At 40.4% G+C, this 18,875-nt stretch overlaps 1 protein-coding gene across 4 annotated transcripts in view; it reads left to right on the top strand.

Moving 5' to 3' along the window:
- Positions 1-15,375, top strand: part of cds1.L (CDP-diacylglycerol synthase 1 L homeolog) — an 88,859-nt gene extending 73,484 nt beyond the window's left edge. For all 4 annotated transcript variants that reach the window (XM_018253445.2, XM_041591333.1, XM_018253455.2 and 1 more), the window contains exon 13: positions 14,718-15,375. In XM_018253445.2, coding sequence (XP_018108934.1) covers positions 14,718-14,850 — 133 coding nt within the window. In that variant the 3' untranslated portion in view covers positions 14,851-15,375. The remainder of the gene's footprint in view (positions 1-14,717) is intronic.
- Positions 15,376-18,875: the final 3,500 nt, after the last annotated feature.

The raw sequence follows: 18,875 nt of genomic DNA, 5'->3' as shown, positions 1-18,875 counted from the left end.
TGCGCTGCTAATTTTCAATGTGTATCTGAATAATTGACAGGGCAGCAGCACCTGGTTTTCTGCTTTTTTGAAGGTGTGACCTATTTTGTGTTTATATATATATATATATATATATATATATATATATATATATATATATATATATATATATATATATATATATATATATATATTCTGAAATTCTGCTTCAGCTGCAAGGTTTCAGTTTTGGTAAATGTTTGTCAAATCTGACATTTCACACTTTAGTACACATGCTGCTATATTCTGGAATGGTATTATAAGTAGTAATCAGCATGGCCTTATGAAGGACAGATCATATTGAACAAATTGAATTGCTTTTTATGAATTAAGTAGGAGCAGACAGTGGATGTGATTTTGCCAGGGGCCAAATTTTGAGACAGTGGGGCTCATTTATAAACAGTGGGCAAATTTGCTCCTGGGCAGTAACCCATGGCAACCAATCAGATGATTGCTTTCAGTGCTCAACCTGCAGCTGGCTGAAAAAAGCTAATCACTGGTTGCTATGGGTTACTGCCCAGGTGCAAATTTGCCCACTGTTTATAAATGAGCCCCTGTGTCTCATAAAAATTAATGAAATTAATAAAAACTATTATCACTAATTAAAAGGGATACAGATTCACATGAGGAGAGGCCCTGTAAACTGTTCTAAATTGATACATTTAGTTGATACATTTCTTATCTTTGTCCCTGCTGAGCAGAATCTCTTGAGTTTCATTACAGGCAGCTGTTAGAATTGATACAATAGTTCAGGGGTGCCCAAAAGGTAGACCTTTAGCTGGTGATCAGTAAATCTCAAGACACTGTCAACAAACCGCTTATTTAAATCACCCTCCTGTTTCAAGCTTTTTATTCAGATATGTATTATGTTAAGGTTACACAAGAAATAGTTGTTTGTTAAACATAGCAATATACATTTCTTTATCAATCAATATTTAAATAATATTTTCCATGGAACAGAATACTAACACTAGTTTTATGGATGTAGATCCTACTGGGACAACATCACTAGAAGTAGACCTCGCATTAGTAAAGTATGGGCACTACTGCAATAGTTGCTAACACTCAGGGATGATGCTGAGAAATGTATAAACTAAATGTTGCAAAATTGTTTAGTGTTTGCACCTGAATTACTGAGCTGCCAGACTGACCAGAGACAGGAACATTCAACTTTAAACTTACATTTTGGGAAAATAGTAAAAAATAAATAATGGAAAGCAATTGGTAAAAAAGTCTTTATTTCTGGGGATCAATCTGAAAACAACTGAACTGCAAAAAGTGTTTGGAAGGTGAATAACCCCGTTAAGATCACAATAGCTTTGGGTATTATGTTTGTTCTATGCATTAATAGAATCTGCCATCACAACATCACCCCTACAGGGCATTCCTCAACATTGTCTTTGCCATGAAGAACCTGCAACACTGCTTCAAATCAAAGTTCAGTTTCTCAATTCTAAAAGGGTGGCCCATGGCTTGTTCTTTTCTATGGGGGAAAAAATAGCCTCCGCTATGTGTCTGTAATGTCCTCTATGGCCTGGCCCCTTCATACGCCATTTTCTATCGCCAGAGTCAGTGGCGCACGAGCTGCCGGGGGCCCTGAGGGGTGCAGGGCCCTGGCCCAATCGCACCCCCTGTTCCTCCGGTAGTTACGCCACTGTCTAATGTTCTAGTAAGAAGTAATCATGTTTCCTTGCAAGCACCCTTTCTCCAGAGAAAACATTCCCAATCCCAATCAACCCCAATAGTTTAAATCTTCCATCCTATTTACCAGTTGCACGTCTCTGCGTTCTCTCCAGCTCAATATCCTCCTAAAGAAGTGAAGCCCAAAACTGCACTGCATACTCAAGGTAAGGCCTTACCAGGGACCTACAAATAGGCAAAATTATATCTTTATCCCTTGAGTTAATACCCTTTTTTATGCAAGACAGTCCTTCATTTGCTCTAGCCCCTGAATGACACAGCCTAGAGTTACACTGCTTGTTATCCACAACTGTGTCAAATACTTTAGCAAAGTACAACATCCACTTCCACCCCAGAGTCTAGCTGGAATTATTTACTCTGGATAAGAGATGGTAGGTGGAAGGGGAACTATGGGGACCATAGAAGAAACTCTTATTTTATTCAACAGTAGATTTTTTTTCAGCAGATACATGTATTTATTTAGATAAGAAGAATAGAGTTTATATCCTAAGATGTGAAAGGGGCTTTTTACAGGGAGAGGCGTGAGGTTGTCGAATTCTTACTTTGAGGCAGTTGTTAACAAAGGTCATCCAGGGATTGGTCTGATTGCCCTTTAAGGCAAACTGGAGAGGCAAAAAGGCTGAACATGATGGATGTCCTCACCTGCTATGATACTTTGCTTACATTGCCTTTCACATATTGAATAAAAGTAGGCCCAATACAAATAGCACAAACATCATTACCCATAGATCTTCATTTACAAGGCTAACATTTATGCATTTTTTCAAACTTCATAAAAAGCAAGTACATTTATTTGATAAGATCAGTACCTCATAAAGCCATGAGGTACAGAGCATGTCAAACAAATGTTACTACTTCTACTACTTAGTACTAATGCCATTATCCATCACATAAACTTGAATATGATCCATTAAAGGGGATGTAAAGACAAAAAAATAAAATCCCATTTGTACTTTCTTTAATGAAAAAGAAACCTATCTCCAATATACTTTTTATTAAAAAAAGTCTACTTTTTATTAGAAATCTGACTGTATGCTGTGAGATTCTCCCTTCATGTACTTGCTCCGACTGCTGAGGATAGGAAACTTCAGATGGTCACTAACTGCTCTACAGGAAAACAATCATACATTCAAATGGCAGGGGGGACGACTTCCCAGAACTCAAGCAGCTTTGTTTGTTTCCCAGTAGAACAGCCGGTGACCATGTAGAGATTCATTACTGCAGCTGTCAGAGCAAGTAAATGAAGGAGGAATTTCACTGCATACTGTCAGGTTTCTTATAAAAACTGTACATATTTTTTTTAATTGAAGTATATTGGTGATAGGTTTATTTTTCAGTTAATAAAGTAAAAGTGGTATTTTATTTTTGCCTTTACATCCTGTTTAAAGGACAAGGAAAGGCAAAAAAAATAATCCCATTTTTACTTTCTTTAATGAAAAAGAAACCTATCTCCAATATATTTTAATTACAAAATGTCTACCGTTTTTATAAGAAACCTGACTGTATGCAGTGAAATTCTCCCTTCATTTACTGCTGTGGATAGGAATTGCCAGATGGTCCCTAACTGCTGAGCAGGGAAACAATCATACTTATGAACAGCAGGGGGAGCCCCCACCTTACTTACCAGCCATGCAGAATTCAAGCAGCTTTGTTTATGACGATCCCTAAGCAGCCCAGACCACACTGAGCATGTGCAGGGTCAGGTTCAGGAAATATGTTTAACAAAGTTACAAGATAACAGCCCCCTGTGGCCAACTTTGAAAGCATAAATCATTTGTTTGATTAGGCTTTGTGGTGCAGTAAGTTCATGCTTATGTTTAGTATACAAAATACAGCATTTCTAGCCTTTTTCTATTTTAGACTTTCCTTGTCCTTTAATTTTTCCAGCTACAGGGACAAAGATAATGGTGCCAGATTTAAATAGATAAGCTGGTATTCTATTTGCTGCAGCCACTGGTTCTGGAGAGTTGGAGAAAGTTTGTATTAAACAATTCAAAAACTATAAATTCCACATTAGATTACATGACAACACAGAACCAGTGCATTCTGCATATTCTAATTATTGATCAGTCTTGCTGTATCTGCTTCTATGGCAGATATTATTTCACTTGTGCTGTTTTTATAATTTATGATGATCCATAAGTTGCAGCCCTGACCACACTGAGCATTTGCATGGTCTTGGTTTTGCAAAGATGTTTAACAAAGTAACAAGATGTTGACCCTCTGTGGCCAACTTTTTAAAGCATAAATCATTTGTTTAATTAGGCTTCTGGTGCAGTAAGTTCATGTTTATGTTTAGTATACAAAATACAGTATTTCTAGCATTGTTCTATTTTAGACTTTAGCTTCCCTTTAACAAACTTTCAAATAACTTGCCCACCACACATAAAATTTACAGATTTACATTACATTGCCAGGCTGAAAACATAATCCAATTTTAAATATTAGTATTACATCAGGGGGGTCAGCTGGTTGATGAAAACAAAATAAAAGCGCAGATTCTGAACTCATATTATTCATCTGTCTACATAAATGAGGAACCAGTAAGTGAAGGTTTCCTTCTTAATAGTCCCAAATCTAGTAATACAACTAATGATGCATGGTTCACACATGAGGAAATTCAAAAGAGACTAGAACATGTTAAGATTAACAAAGGTCCGGGGCCAGATGGTATTCATCCCAGGGTACTTAGCGAGCTTAACTCTGTGATTGCCAAACCTCTTTACTTAATTTTTCAGGATTCATTGAGATCTGGCATAGTGCCGAAAGACTGGCAAATTGCTAATGCGGTGTCTCTATTCAAAAAAGGATCCAGTTCTCAGCCTCAAAACTATAGGCCAGTTAGTCTGACGTCAGTGGTAGGAAAGCTTTTTTGAAGGGTTAATAAAGGATAACATACTGGACTTCATAGCAAATCATAATACTATGAGTTTGTTCCAGCATGGTTTTATGGGTGATCTTGCCAGATTAACTTAATTTCTTTTTATGAGACCTCGATTCTGGGATGGCAGTGGATGTGATTTACTTAGACTTTGCTAAAGCATTTGATACAGTGCCACACAAAAGGTTACTGGTTAAATTAAGGAATGTTGGCCTGGAACATAGTATTTGTACCTGGATAGAGAACTAGCTAAAAGATAGACTACAAAGAGTGGTGGTAAATGGAACATTTTCTAATTGGACCAGTGTTGTTAGTGGAGTACCGCAGGGCTCTGTACTAGGTCCCTTGCTTTTCAACTTGTTTATTAATGGTTAGAGGATGGAAGACTTAAATTATGAGGTTAGACTGTCATGGTTGGGGTTGTTTTCTCTGGGAAAAAAGACGCTTGCGAGGGGACATGATTGCACTTTACAAGTACATTAGAGGACATTATAGACAAATAGCAGGGGATCTTTTTACCCATAAAGTGGATTACCATACCAGAGGCCACCCCTTTAGACTAGAAGAAAAGAACTTTCATTTGAAGCAATGTAGGGTGTTCTTCACAATCAGGACAGTGAGGTTGTGGAATGCACTGCCGGGTGATGTTGTGATGGCTGATTCAGTTAATGCCTTGGATGATTTTTGGGACACACATAATATCAAAGGCTATTGTGATACTAAGCTCTATAGTTAGTATAGCTATTGATATATAGAATTTATGTAAAAGTAGGGAGGGGTGTGTGTATGGATGCTGGGTTTTCATTTGGAGGGGTTGAACTTGATGGACTTTGTCTTTTTTCAACCCAATTTAACTATGTAACTATATCAGCTACTCTCCAATGCATAAATACCAGATGAAAGATCTGAGGAAAACTGCATAATAGGGAGCTGGCTAAACAGAACTAAGCTCTCTTAAGTATATGAGGATGTATATCATCAAGCTGTAGCCCCTTGTTCACCCTAATTGTGCTTAAACATTTAAGTACCATATCCTGTGTCAGATACTAATAACTTGTCCAAGCTAAGCCATGTTTCTGTTAACAAGGTGGCTCCTGTAACTCGGACTCCTCTATAATATACAATGAGAATCGATTACAAATAACTTTGTAACCAAAGTATATTCAACCCTTTATGAAGCCACACTCAAATCAGCATCTTTTTTACAGTTAATATATTTAAAAAATCTGGGATCAGATTTGCTCTTAATCTCTATTAATTTCTGTATGTGTGAATTAAGTTATATAGGGTTGTGCTTAATGCTTTTAAGTTTTTTTCCTAAGGGAATATATTATCTAATACAGAAGTAGAGCTTTATTATAATTTTTAATTACAAACATTTCTGTTCTGTTTTCAGCTAAAACTTAAAGCCCCAATTTACATGTTTAAGTAACAGGGATGTAGCGAACGTCGGAAAAAAAGTTCGCGAACATATTCGCGAACTTGCGCAAAAATGCGAGCGGTTCGCGAACGGTTCGCGAACCCCATAGACTTCAATGGGAAGGCGAACTTTAACATCTAGAAAAGACATTTCTGGCCAGAAAAATGATTTTAAAGTTGTTTAAAGGGTGCAACGACCTGGACAGTGGCATGCCAGAGGGGGATCAAGGGCAAAAATGTATCTGAAAAATCTGCCTGTGTGTGCTTGGAAGAGATAGTGTAGGGGGAGAGCTGTTAGTGATTTCAGGGACAGATGATAGTAAGTTTGCTGGCTAGTAATCTGCTTGATACTGCTCTGTATTGGAGGGACAGAAGTCTGCAGGGATTTGAGGGACATTTTAGCTTAGGTAGCTTTGCTGGCTAGTAATCTACTGTTCTCTTTAAACAACTGCCATACGTTGACCTTGTAGGCATTGTTTGCCCAGTTTTTTTGGACGCAGCCACTGAAGCACAGTTGCCATAAAAAATATGCCATATAAATGCTGAAAATAGTAATTTTTCGCCATACGTTGACCTTGTAGACATTGTTTGCCCAGTTTTTTTGGTTGCAGCCACTGAAGCACAGTTGCCAGAAAAAATATGCCATATAAATGCTGAAAATAGTAATTTTTTGCCATACGTTGACCTTGTAGGCATTGTTTGCCCAGTTTTTTTTGGTCGCAGCCACTGAAGCACAGTTGCCAGAAAAAATATGCCATATAAATGCTGAAAATAGTAATTTTTTGCCATATACGTTGAGTCAACGTATGGCAAAAAATGACTATTTTCAGCATTTATATGGCATATTTTTTCTGGCCTCTGTGCTTCAGTGGCTGCGGCCAAAAAAACTGGGCAAACAATGCCTACAAGGTCAACGTCGTTGACCTTGTAGGCATTGTTTGCCCAGTTTTTTTGGCCGCAGCCACTGAAGCACAGAGGCCAGAAAAAATATGCCATATAAATGCTGAAAATAGTCATTTTTTGGTCGCAGCCACTGAAGCACAGTTGCCAGAAAAATTATGCCATATAAATGCTGAAAATATGCATTTTTTTGGTTGCAGCCACTGAAGCACAGAGGCCAGAAAAATTATGCCATATAAATGCTGAAAATATAAATTTTTTTGGTTGCAGCCACTGAAGCACAGAGACCAGAAAAATTATGCCATATAAATGCAGAAAATATGCATTTTTTTGGTCGCAGCCACTGAAGCACAGTTGCCAGAAAAATTATGCCATATAAATGCTGAAAATATAAATTTTTTTTGGTTGCAGCCACTGAAGCACAGAGGCCAGAAAAATTATGCCATATAAATGCTGAAAATATGCATTTTTTTGGTCGCAGCCACTGAAGCACAGTTGCCAGAAAAATTATGCCATATAAATGCTGAAAATATGCATTTTTTTGGTTGCAGCCACTGAAGCACAGAGGCCAGAAAAATTATGCCATATAAATGCAGAAAATATGCATTTTTTTGGACGCAGCCACTGAAGCACAGTTGCCAGAAAAAATATGCCATATAAATGCTGAAAATAGTCATTTTTTGCCATACGTTGACCTTGTAGACATTGTTTGCCCAGTTTTTTTGGTTGCAGCCACTGAAGCACAGAGGCCAGAAAAAATTAAACCAGTAGGGTTTGCACCCTAGTTTGTAACGGTGGCGGAGGGAGGAGGAGGACGCTAAAGGACAGCTGTGTGTGGAGTCATGAGGCTTGAAGAGAAGGACAGCTGCATAGAAGTCAGAACAAGTCTTCCGGCGTGCAGTAACCCTCCGAGATCCACCCCTCATTCATTTTAATAAAGGTCAGGTAATCGACACTTTTGTGACCTAGGCGAGTTCTCTTCTCAGTTACAATCCCTCCTGCTGCACTGAAGGTCCTTTCTGAGAGCACACTTGAGGCTGGGCAAGACAAGAGGTTCATGGCAAATTGTGACAGCTCTGGCCACAGATCAAGCCTGCGCACCCAGTAGTCCAGGGGTTCATCGCTCCTCAGAGTGTCGATATCTGCAGTTAATGCCAGGTAGTCCGCTACCTGCCGGTCGAGGCGTTCTTTGAGGGTGGATCCAGAAGGGTTGTGGCGCTGCCTTGGACAGAAAAACATTTGCATGTCTGACGTTACAGACTGGCCAAAGGGCTTTGTCCTTGCAGGTGTGCTCGTGGCAGGATTACTGGCACCTCTGCCCCTGGAATGTTGATGAGTTCCTGAAGTGACATCACCCTTAAAAGCATTGTACAACATGTTTTGCAGGCTGGTTTGTAAATGCCGCATCTTTTCGGACTTGTGGTATGTTGGTAACATTTCTGACACTTTATGCTTGTACCGAGGGTCTAGTAGCGTTGCGACCCAGTACAGGTCCTTCTCCTTAAGCCTCTTGATACGGGGGTCCTTCAACAGGCATGACAGCATGAAAGACCCCATTCTCACAAGGTTGGATGCAGAGCTATCCATCTCCGCTTCCTCATTATCAAGGACTGCATCATCCACGGTCTCCTCCCCCCAGCCACGTACAAGACCAGGGGTCCCCAAAAGGTCACCACTAGCCCCCTGGGAAGCCTGCTCCTGTTGGTCCTCCTCCTCCTCCTCCACAAAGCCACCTTCCTCCTCTGACTCCACTTCTGGCACCTCTCCCTGCGTTGCAGCAGGTGCCTGGGTTCGTTCTGGTGATTCCGACCAGAAATCGTGCGCTTCCAGCTCCTCGTCACGCTGGTCTACAGCCTCATCTGTCACTCGTCGCACGGCACGCTCCAGGAAGAAAGCGAAGGGTATTAGGTCGCTGATGGTGCCTTCGGTGCGACTGACCATATTTGTCACCTCTTCAAAAGGTCGCATGAGCCTGCAGGCATCGCGCATAAGCACCCAGTAACGGGGGAAAAAAATCCCCAGCTGTGCAGATCCAGTCCTACCACCCAGTTCAAAAAGGTACTCGTTGACGGCCCTTTGTTGTTGCAGCAGACGTTCCAACATAAGGAGCGTTGAATTCCAGCGAGTCTGGCTGTCAGAAATCAAACGCCTGACTGGCATGTTGTAGCGCTGCTGAATGTCAGCAAGGCGTGCCATGGCTGTGTAGGAACGTCTGAAATGGGCCGACACCTTTCTGGACTGGGTGAGAACGTCCTGGAATCCTGGGTACTTGGAGACAAAACGTTGGACTATTAAATTTAACACATGTGCCATGCAGGGCACATGTGTTAAATTGCCTAGTCTCAACGCTGCCAACAGATTGCTTCCATTGTCACACACCACTTTTCCGATCTGCAGTTGGTGTGGGGTCAGCCACCGATCGGCCTGTGACTGCAGAGATGACAGGAGTACAGATCCGGTATGGTTTTTGCTTTCCAGGCACGTCATCCCCAAGACAGCGTGACAACGGCGTACCTGGCACGTCGAATAGCCTAGGGGGAGCTGGGGGTGCACAGGTGTGGAGGAGGAGAAGGAGGACCCAGCAGCAGAGTAAGAAGAAGAAGAAGACGAGGTAGAGAGCGATGGAGGAGTAGAGGTGGTGGCAGAACCGCGTGCAATCCGTGGCGGTGACACCAACTCCACTGTTGTTGTTGAGCTACCCATTCCCTGCTTCCCAGCCATTACCAAGTTCACCCAGTGGGCAGTGTAGGTGACATACCTGCCCTGACCATGCTTGGAGGACCATGCGTCAGTAGTCATATGGACCTTTGGCCCAACACTAAGTGACAGAGATGCGGTAACTTGGCTCTGCACATGTTGGTACAGGTGTGGTATTCCCTTTTTAGAAAAAAATTGCGGCTGGGTACCTTCCACTGCGGTGTCCCAATTGCTACAAATTTGCGGAAGGCCTCAGAGTCCACCAGCTGGTATGGTAAAAGCTGGCGGGCTAAGAGTGCAGACAAGCCAGCTGTCAGACGCCGGGCAAGGGGGTGACAGTCAGACATTGGCTTCTTACGCTCAAACATGGCCTTCACAGAAACTTGGCTGGTGGCAGATGACTGGGAATGGGAACAGGTGGTCAAGGTGGAAGGCGGAGTGGAGGGTGGTTCAGACGGGTCAAGGAGAGCAGAGGTAGAGCAGTAAGATGCTGGACCAGAAGGAGTGTGGCTTTTAGTTTGCCTGTTGCCTTTGAGGTGTTGCTCCCAAAGTGCTTTGTGCTTGCCGCTCATGTGCCTTCGCATAGAAGTTGTACCTATGTGGCTGTTGGGCTTACCAAGGCTCAGTTTCTGACTGCACTCATTGCAAATTACAATGCTTTTGTCAGAGGCACACACATTAAAAAAATCCCACACTGCTGACTTTTTGGAAGTGTGCGATCTGGCGGTAACAGTAGAAGTTGGCGGCATTGGCGGCAATGGCGGGTGCGTTGGCCGGCTGAACACAGGTGCCGATACATGTTGTTGCCCTACTGATCCCTGCGGGCTGTCCTCCCTGCTTCTTCTAAGTCTTATTCTCCTACTGCCTCTCTGACTCTCCGTCTCTCCATCTGAACTACCCTCCTCTTGCTCTCTTCTACTAGGCACCCACAAAACATCAATCTCCTCATCATCATTCTCCTCAGATGCATCAATTTCTTCTGACACATCACAGAAGGAAGCAGCAGCGGGGACCTCCTCCTCATCACTCATTATGTCCATCTCTATCGTGTTCTCTGCCAGAATTAAATCTGGTGTAAGGTCCTCATCTCCTTCATCTTCTTCTGGCAATAATGGTTGCGCATTACTCAGTTCAAGAAACTCATGGGAAAATAACTCCTCTGACCCCAGTGAAGAAGGGGCACCGGTGGTGGAGGAAGTGTTACGTGGGGTGGCCATAGCAGTGGAGGATGAGGAGGATGTTGTGGTAAAGTTAGAAACGGTAGAGGATGGGGTGTGCTGTGTAAGCCAGTCAACTACCTCTTCAGCATTTTGGGAGTTCAGGGTCATTGGCTTTTTAAAACTGGGCAATTTGCTAGGGCCACAGGATTGCATAGCAGCACGGCCCCTAGCACGGCCTCTGCGTGGCGGCCTGCCTTTGCCTAGCATTATTTTTAAAAAAACAACAACAACAACAAAAACTCAGCTGGTTTTTCTGGAAACGATAATACACACAGCTAGATGGCGGGTTGAAGAAAACAGTGTGCAAATAATGCCTACAAGGTCAACGTATACACTACTACAGCGGTGGATACGGATTACGTAAAATATATGAATGCTGCTTGAAAAAAAGTAACTCAAGTGGTTTTTCTAGAGACGATAATATTATCAATATTTAGACAAAATGTGAACAAGCTCACACAGCTAGATGGCGGGTTGAAGAAAACAGTGTGCAAATAATGCCTACAAGGTCAACGTATACACTACTACAGCGGTGGATACGGATTACGTAAAATATATGAATGCTGCTTGAAAAAAAGTAACTCAAGTGGTTTTTCTAGAGACGATAATATTATCAATATTTAGACAAAATGTGAACAAGCTCACACAGCTAGATGGCGGGTTGAAGAAAACACTGTGCAAATAATGCCTACAAGGTCAACGTATACACTACTACAGCGGTGGATACGGATTACGTAAAATATATGAATGCTGCTTGAAAAAAGTCACTCCGGTGTTTTTTCTGGAGACGGTAATATTATGGATATTTAGACAGAATGTGAACAAGGTCACACAGCTAGATGGCGGGTTGAAGAAAACAGTGTGCAAATAATGCCTACAAGGTCAACGTATACACTACTACAGCGGTGGATACGGATTACATAAAATATATTATGGCTGCTTGAAAAAAGTCACTCCGGTGTTTTTTCTGGAGACGGTAATATTATGGATATTTAGACAGAATGTGAACAAGGTCACACAGCTAGATGGCAGGTTGAAGAAAACAGTGTTCAAATAATGCCTACAAGGTCAACGTATACACTACTACAGCGGTGGATACGGATTACGTAAAATATATTATGGCTACTTGAAAAAAGTCACTCCGGTGTTTTTTCTGGAGACGGTAATATTATGGATATTTAGACAGAATGTGAACAAGGTCACACAGCTAGATGGCGGGTTGAAGAAAACAGTGTGCAAATAATGCCTACAAGGTCAACGTATACACTACTACAGCGGTGGATACGGATTACGTAAAATATATTATGGCTGCTTGAAAAAAGTCACTCCGGTGTTTTTTCTGGAGACGGTAATATTATGGATATTTAGACAGAATGTGAACAAGGTCACACAGCTAGATGGCGGGTTGAAGAAAACAGTGTGCAAATAATGCCTACAAGGTCAACGTATACACTACTACAGCGGTGGATACGGATTACGTAAAATATATGAATGCTGCTTGAAAAAAAGTAACTCAAGTGGTTTTTCTAGAGACGATAATATTATCAATATTTAGACAAAATGTGAACAAGCTCACACAGCTAGATGGCGGGTTGAAGAAAACAGTGTGCAAATAATGCCTACAAGGTCAACGTATACACTACTACAGCGGTGGATACGGATTACGTAAAATATATTATGGCTGCTTGAAAAAAGTCACTCCGGTGTTTTTTCTGGAGACGGTAATATTATGGATATTTAGACAGAATGTGAACAAGGTCACACAGCTAGATGGCGGGTTGAAGAAAACAGTGTGCAAATAATGCCTACAAGGTCAACGTATACACTACTACAGCGGTGGATACGGATTACGTAAAATATATTATGGCTGCTTGAAAAAAGTCACTCCGGTGTTTTTTCTGGAGACGGTAATATTATGGATATTTAGACAGAATGTGAACAAGGTCACACAGCTAGATGGCGGGTTGAAGAAAACAGTGTGCAAATAATGCCTACAAGGTCAACGTATACACTACTACAGCGGTGGATACGGATTACGTAAAATATATTATGGCTGCTTGAAAAAAGTCACTCCGGTGTTTTTTCTGGAGACGGTAATATTATGGATATTTAGACAGAATGTGAACAAGGTCACACAGCTAGATGGCGGGTTGAAGAAAACAGTGTGCAAATAATGCCTACAAGGTCAACGTATACACTACTACAGCGGTGGATACGGATTACGTAAAATATATGAATGCTGCTTGAAAAAAAGTAACTCAAGTGGTTTTTCTAGAGACGATAATATTATCAATATTTAGACAAAATGTGAACAAGCTCACACAGCTAGATGGCGGGTTGAAGAAAACACTGTGCAAATAATGCCTACAAGGTCAACGTATACACTACTACAGCGGTGGATACGGATTACGTAAAATATATTATGGCTGCTTGAAAAAAGTCACTCCGGTGTTTTTTCTGGAGACGGTAATATTATGGATATTTAGACAGAATGTGAACAAGGTCACACAGCTAGATGGCGGGTTGAAGAAAACAGTGTGCAAATAATGCCTACAGGGCAAATAATGCCTAAAAGGTCAATTTATACACTACTACAGCGGTAGTAAATAAAAAAAAGTAAAATAAAAAAAAATGAATATTAAAAAAAAAAATTAAAGTTGGTGCTGCTGAACTACTAGGAGCAGCAGATTAGCACACCAGTCCCACTCCCCAACACTGCTAGACTAATAGCACTGGGCTCTTATAGTAGTAGTAGTAGTAGTAGTAAAACAAAAAAATAAATAAAAGCAGTCCTTACAAGGACTACTGTTATTGCAGCAGTCAGCAGATGAGATCAGAAGCAGGACAGCTGCCCACTGCAGCTACATACAGAGCACTGCAGTAGAAGGTAGATTACTAGCCAGCAAAGCTACCTAAGCTTAAATGTCCCTCAAACCCCTGCAGACTTCTGTCCCTCCAATAACAGAGCAGTATCAAAACGATTACTAGCCAGCAAACTTTCAACTGTCCCTGAAATCACTAACAGGCAGCAGCTCTCTCCCTACACTATCTCTTCAGCACACACAGGCAGAGTGAAAAAACGCTGCAGGGCTTCGGTTTTTATAGGGAAGGGGAGTGGTCCAGGGGAGAGCTTCCTGATTGGCTGCCATGTACCTGCTGGTCTGGGGTGAGAGGGCAAAAAAAAGCGCCAACAATGGCGAACCCAAAATGTCGAACGTCGCGCGACGTTCGCGAACTTCCGGCGAGCGCGAACACTCGATGTTCGCGCGAACAAGTTCGCCGACGAACAGTTCGCGACATCTCTATTAAGTAATGAATTTAAAATTTGCATTCCTGAAGTTTAGATACTTTATTATGGTTGCTCAACACCAAGAACTAGATTGCTCGACTTTATATTTATTTCTATGGTACTTTCTGCGCCTACCTTGGTGACCACGGGTAACTGGGACTCATGGTTCGACACCAGAGAGGGAGCCTGAGAAATGGCTACCGCATCCATGGAAGGCAGCAGGCGAGCAAATTACCCACTTCCAACAGAAGGATGTAGTGACAAAAAATAACAATACAGGATGTTTTCAAGGCCCTGTAATTGGAGTACATTTGCAGAAAGGATTTTTTTTTTTTTTTACAATAAGAGTTGTGAAATTGTGAACTGCTCTCCCTGACGCAGTAAATCGTTTTGGGTCCAGCTAGCAACCCCGCTTTTAAAGGAAGCTTGGCTATGGATATATTTTGCACTGATGTTAAGGGGCATAAACACAAGTGTTTGAATAGATTTGTAATATTTTCTACTTCAGTGATAACCATGTTAATCTATTGTTCAAGTTCTTGCATTCTGTATCTGCCTTATTCAAGTATACTAATCTTTTTTTTACTAATAGGGGTCCCAATCCAAGCAAAGTTCTGCAGCAGCTTCTAGTGCTTCATCCTGAACAACAGTTGAACATCTACAAGGCCCTAAAGGCACATCTTCTTGAAAAAAAGATGATTGATGAAGCACTTCTCAATCAATAGCCCCAAAAACACCCTGAAATATTGACTCAAATGTTGACACATATTGCACTGGCTAAAGAGAACCAAAGGCAGAGGTCTCAATAAGCTATTTCCTGGACCGAATCTACATTTATACAAGAGGTTCCTTTGAAGATTTCTTGTATTATCTGCAGATCTTGCTGTTTTTAACTAGATACTCCAGTTTGTAATATAATCCACTGAAAGAAAATGCAGATTCATGTGAATGACAGAACGTTTTAATGTGCTAAGCCACTGCAAACAAATACCATTTGACGGCAATTTTGAGTATTTGAATCATGGTTTTAATTGTGTATTCTGGTTAGCGCAGAAGAAAGTTTTAATGTTTATTTCGTGTTCAACAATATAGCAGCATAATTCTTATATATGAAATGATATCAAATGATATGATCTCTTATGTACCTATAGATAATATTTAAAGGGATTGTTCAGTGTAAAAATAAAAACTGGGCAAATAAGATAGGCTGTGCAAAATAAAAAATGTTTCTAATATAGTTAATTAGGTGAAAATGTAATGTATAAAGACTGGAGTGACTGGATGTCTAATATAATAGCCAGAACACTACTTTCTGCTTTTCAGTTCTTTTGGTTTACACTGACTGGTTACCAGGCAGTAACCAAACAGAGACTTGAGGGGGGGCCTCATGGGTCATATCTGTTTCTTTTGAATCTGAGCTGAATGCTGAGGATCAATTAGACAAATACAAAAGTCCTCTGCACATTTTGTGCATACTGCTACTGAAAAATGCCTTACCCTTTAAACAAAACAGGGATTGTTTGTCCATATATTGCAATATATTTAAGCTGGCCAACTACGTCAAAGTCATCCCATATCTGGCCAGTCCTATGCTCAATTTTCATCTGATTCATTAAGCATTATATTGCTTCATTATACATTTTACAAAGGCACTAAGTTTTACCTGCAACTTACTAGCTGCAACTTACTAGCTGCTTTCAAAGTAAAACTCCCAAACTTGGTAACCCTTGTATTAGACACCAGTGGGATAACCAGCTATAGTCAACCAAACCAAGTTTGGGAGTTTTACTTTGAAAGCATCTAGTAAGTCGGGTGTATGTGCCCTGGTTAGTACCCGCAATTTTATTTGCTTGATTTATTTTGTACATTAGTGTCCAGAAACCCGTTGTCCAGAAAGCTCCAAATTATGGGAAGGTTGTCTCCCATAGACTCTATTTTAATTAAATAAGTCAAAATTCTAAAACATATTTCCCTTTTCTCTGTAATAACTAAACAGTACCTTCTAGTTGATCCCAACTGAAATACAATTAATCCTTATTGTTGGGAAACAATCCTACTTTATTTAATGTTTAAATGATTTTTAGAAGATTTAAGGTATAAAGTTCTAAATTATGGAAAACCCCAGGTCCCATACCTGTATCTCAATATTACAGTTCCTTGATATTAAGGGGTAGATTCATTTAAAGTTCGAATTGTAAATTCAAATTTTCGAGTTGGATTTTTGGTCAAAACTCACAAATTTGAGTTGGGAATAATCCAGATTTATCATACCTTGACCCTTGACCTCAAATTGCACTATAAGCCACCTAAAATCTGCCGAGTTTGTGTAGAAATCAATGGCAGAGGTCCAGTGACCCATTTGAAGATGTTAATAGCCTTCCTCACATTCAAGTTTTTTCTCTGATTTAAGTTTTCGGGTCGGTAATATTCGTTCGAGTTTTAGACGTTCAAGTTTTTTCTTAAATAACCTCTGATTCCAGTTGAGATCATCCTGAGTCTAACCAATAGTTTGTTCCCATATTAGCTAATATTTATTAGGCATATGGTACATTTTCTATTTGGCATGCATGTAATATGTGTGGAGCAGGCCCGGACTGGCAATCTGTGAACTCGGGCAATTGCCCGTGGGGCCGCTCTATTTCCTGTTCAAGTGGGCCGCTCCTGAACAGAGAAACCAGTGTGTTTCCCCCTCCGTCGCCTTGAATGAAGGCAAGGGATGGAGTTCAATGTGGCCCAGCTTGAAGCACTCGGTTGCCGGTATAATCGGGAGGGAGAGAGAGACTCTGCTGCTGTGCTCTGTGACAGCACGCCTCCTCCCCCCTCGCAGCTTCGCTGGCCTGGCTGGACTGTGTGGTTGAATAGGAGACGTCACAGCTCGTCATGTGACTCGTCTCGTCTAGACCTGCCTCTCTGCATTGTGATCCGTCGGCATGTCAGCTCCTAGTAAGAGGTACTGCTCAGTAGGGGAGGTTAAAGCTATAGACACGGGAAGGGAGCCTGGGAGAGGGATCGCTGACTGTTTATTGCTAAAAATATTTTGTGCTGCGCGGGTACTAGCCACAATCTGATACAATCTGGACTGTTGAGGGGGGGGTTGGGGAGTTCTAGTTCAACAAGTGCTTTGTTTTTTAGTTTAACTGTTTATTACTAAGAGTGTTTCGTGCTGTGCAGGTACCAGCCACAATCTAGACTGTTGGGGGGGGGGACTTGGTGAGTTCTAGTTCAGCGAGTGCTTTCTTTTTTGGTTTAATAGTCATTAAACCAAAAAACAAAGCATTCGTTGAACTAGAACTCACCAAGTCCCCCCCCCCCAGATTGAGGCTGGTACCTGCGCAGCACAAAACATTCTTAGCAATAAACAGTTAACCTGAAAAACAAAGCACTTGTTGAACTAGAACTCCCCAACCCCCCCCAACAGTCCAGATTGTATCACTTGCATATTATAAGAAGTAATATACCCCATACTATAATGGTGAACTATTGAATCCTTGTAATTTTTAAATAAAATGTTCAAGGCTTATAAATAAATGGCAAATCAAAAAAGTGGTTAATATAGACACACTAGATTTATGTGGTGTCATTACATAATATTTTACTGTACTACAATGTAATAATAATAATAATTAATGAATAACCATAATATTTTACATTAATTACAGTTAAGTGAAAAAAGGCAGCCCTTTATGCACATCACCTATAACCATTTTTGCAGTTTTACCCCAATATACTGTATGTGTGGATGAGTGCAAAACATAGTGTCTTTACATGTGGGCTGCTTTGATTATTTTGCCCGGGCTGCTTTTTACTCCCAGTCCGGCCCTGGTGTGGAGAATCCATGATTTCCTCGGTACCCAGGTACATAAGCAATTGTAATTGATTGGGGATTTATTTACCATTGCCCAATTTTTGTAAGTAAGCAATTGTAATTGATACCTGTGTCAATGCAATTTCCTACATGTATGCAAAAATAATATTTTGCAGGCAGCAGTTGCAATTGGCACCAATAAAAAATATAAATTTCACGTGTATTTTCAGTTAGGGCAGCAACATGTTCTATTTTTATTGGACTGGAATGTAATTCTTTTCTTTTACTATGTAAGCTGACATATCTTATCTTATATCAAGTTATTGTTTTGTCAATTCTAATCATACTGTCTACTTAAAAATGCCAATAAACATAATTGGAAAAGAAAATATAACTCTGGATATTTTGTCACCTGCGCTAGAGATTTAAAAATGCACCATGTGACATAAGCTTTAGCTATGTGCTAACAATCCAAAATTTTGATAATTTGTGATTATGTGAAACTATCACATAACCTGAATATTTGCTATGTGCACAGATTATTCACATGGGCATTGAACTATATCATCCTCAGTTTTTTTTTCTTCTTTAAAGACCAAAACCAAAATTCCCTTGCTGTCATTCTCAGCTGATGTAAGGAAAATGAGTGATTCACAGAGTAGTAGTAGATAGAGAGAATAGAGCAACACCTTAAAGATGGCGCTTAGAGCTTTTGGCAATTCAAGGAATGTGACACTGTTTAATGCTTTTCACCATATATAGTATGCTAAGTGTAGTTTTTACCATATACAGTATGCTAGCTGCTAAAATGTATAAATCTTCTTATATCCTGTGTGGGGGTAACATATATATATATATATATATATATATATATATATATATATATATATATATATATATATATATATATATATATATATATATATATATATATAAAGCTTCATT

The sequence above is a fragment of the Xenopus laevis genome, chromosome 1L (genome assembly GCF_017654675.1).
Source record: "Xenopus laevis strain J_2021 chromosome 1L, Xenopus_laevis_v10.1, whole genome shotgun sequence".
Lineage (NCBI taxonomy): Eukaryota > Metazoa > Chordata > Amphibia > Anura > Pipidae > Xenopus > Xenopus laevis.
This window is presented reverse-complemented; position numbering and strand designations above follow the sequence as displayed.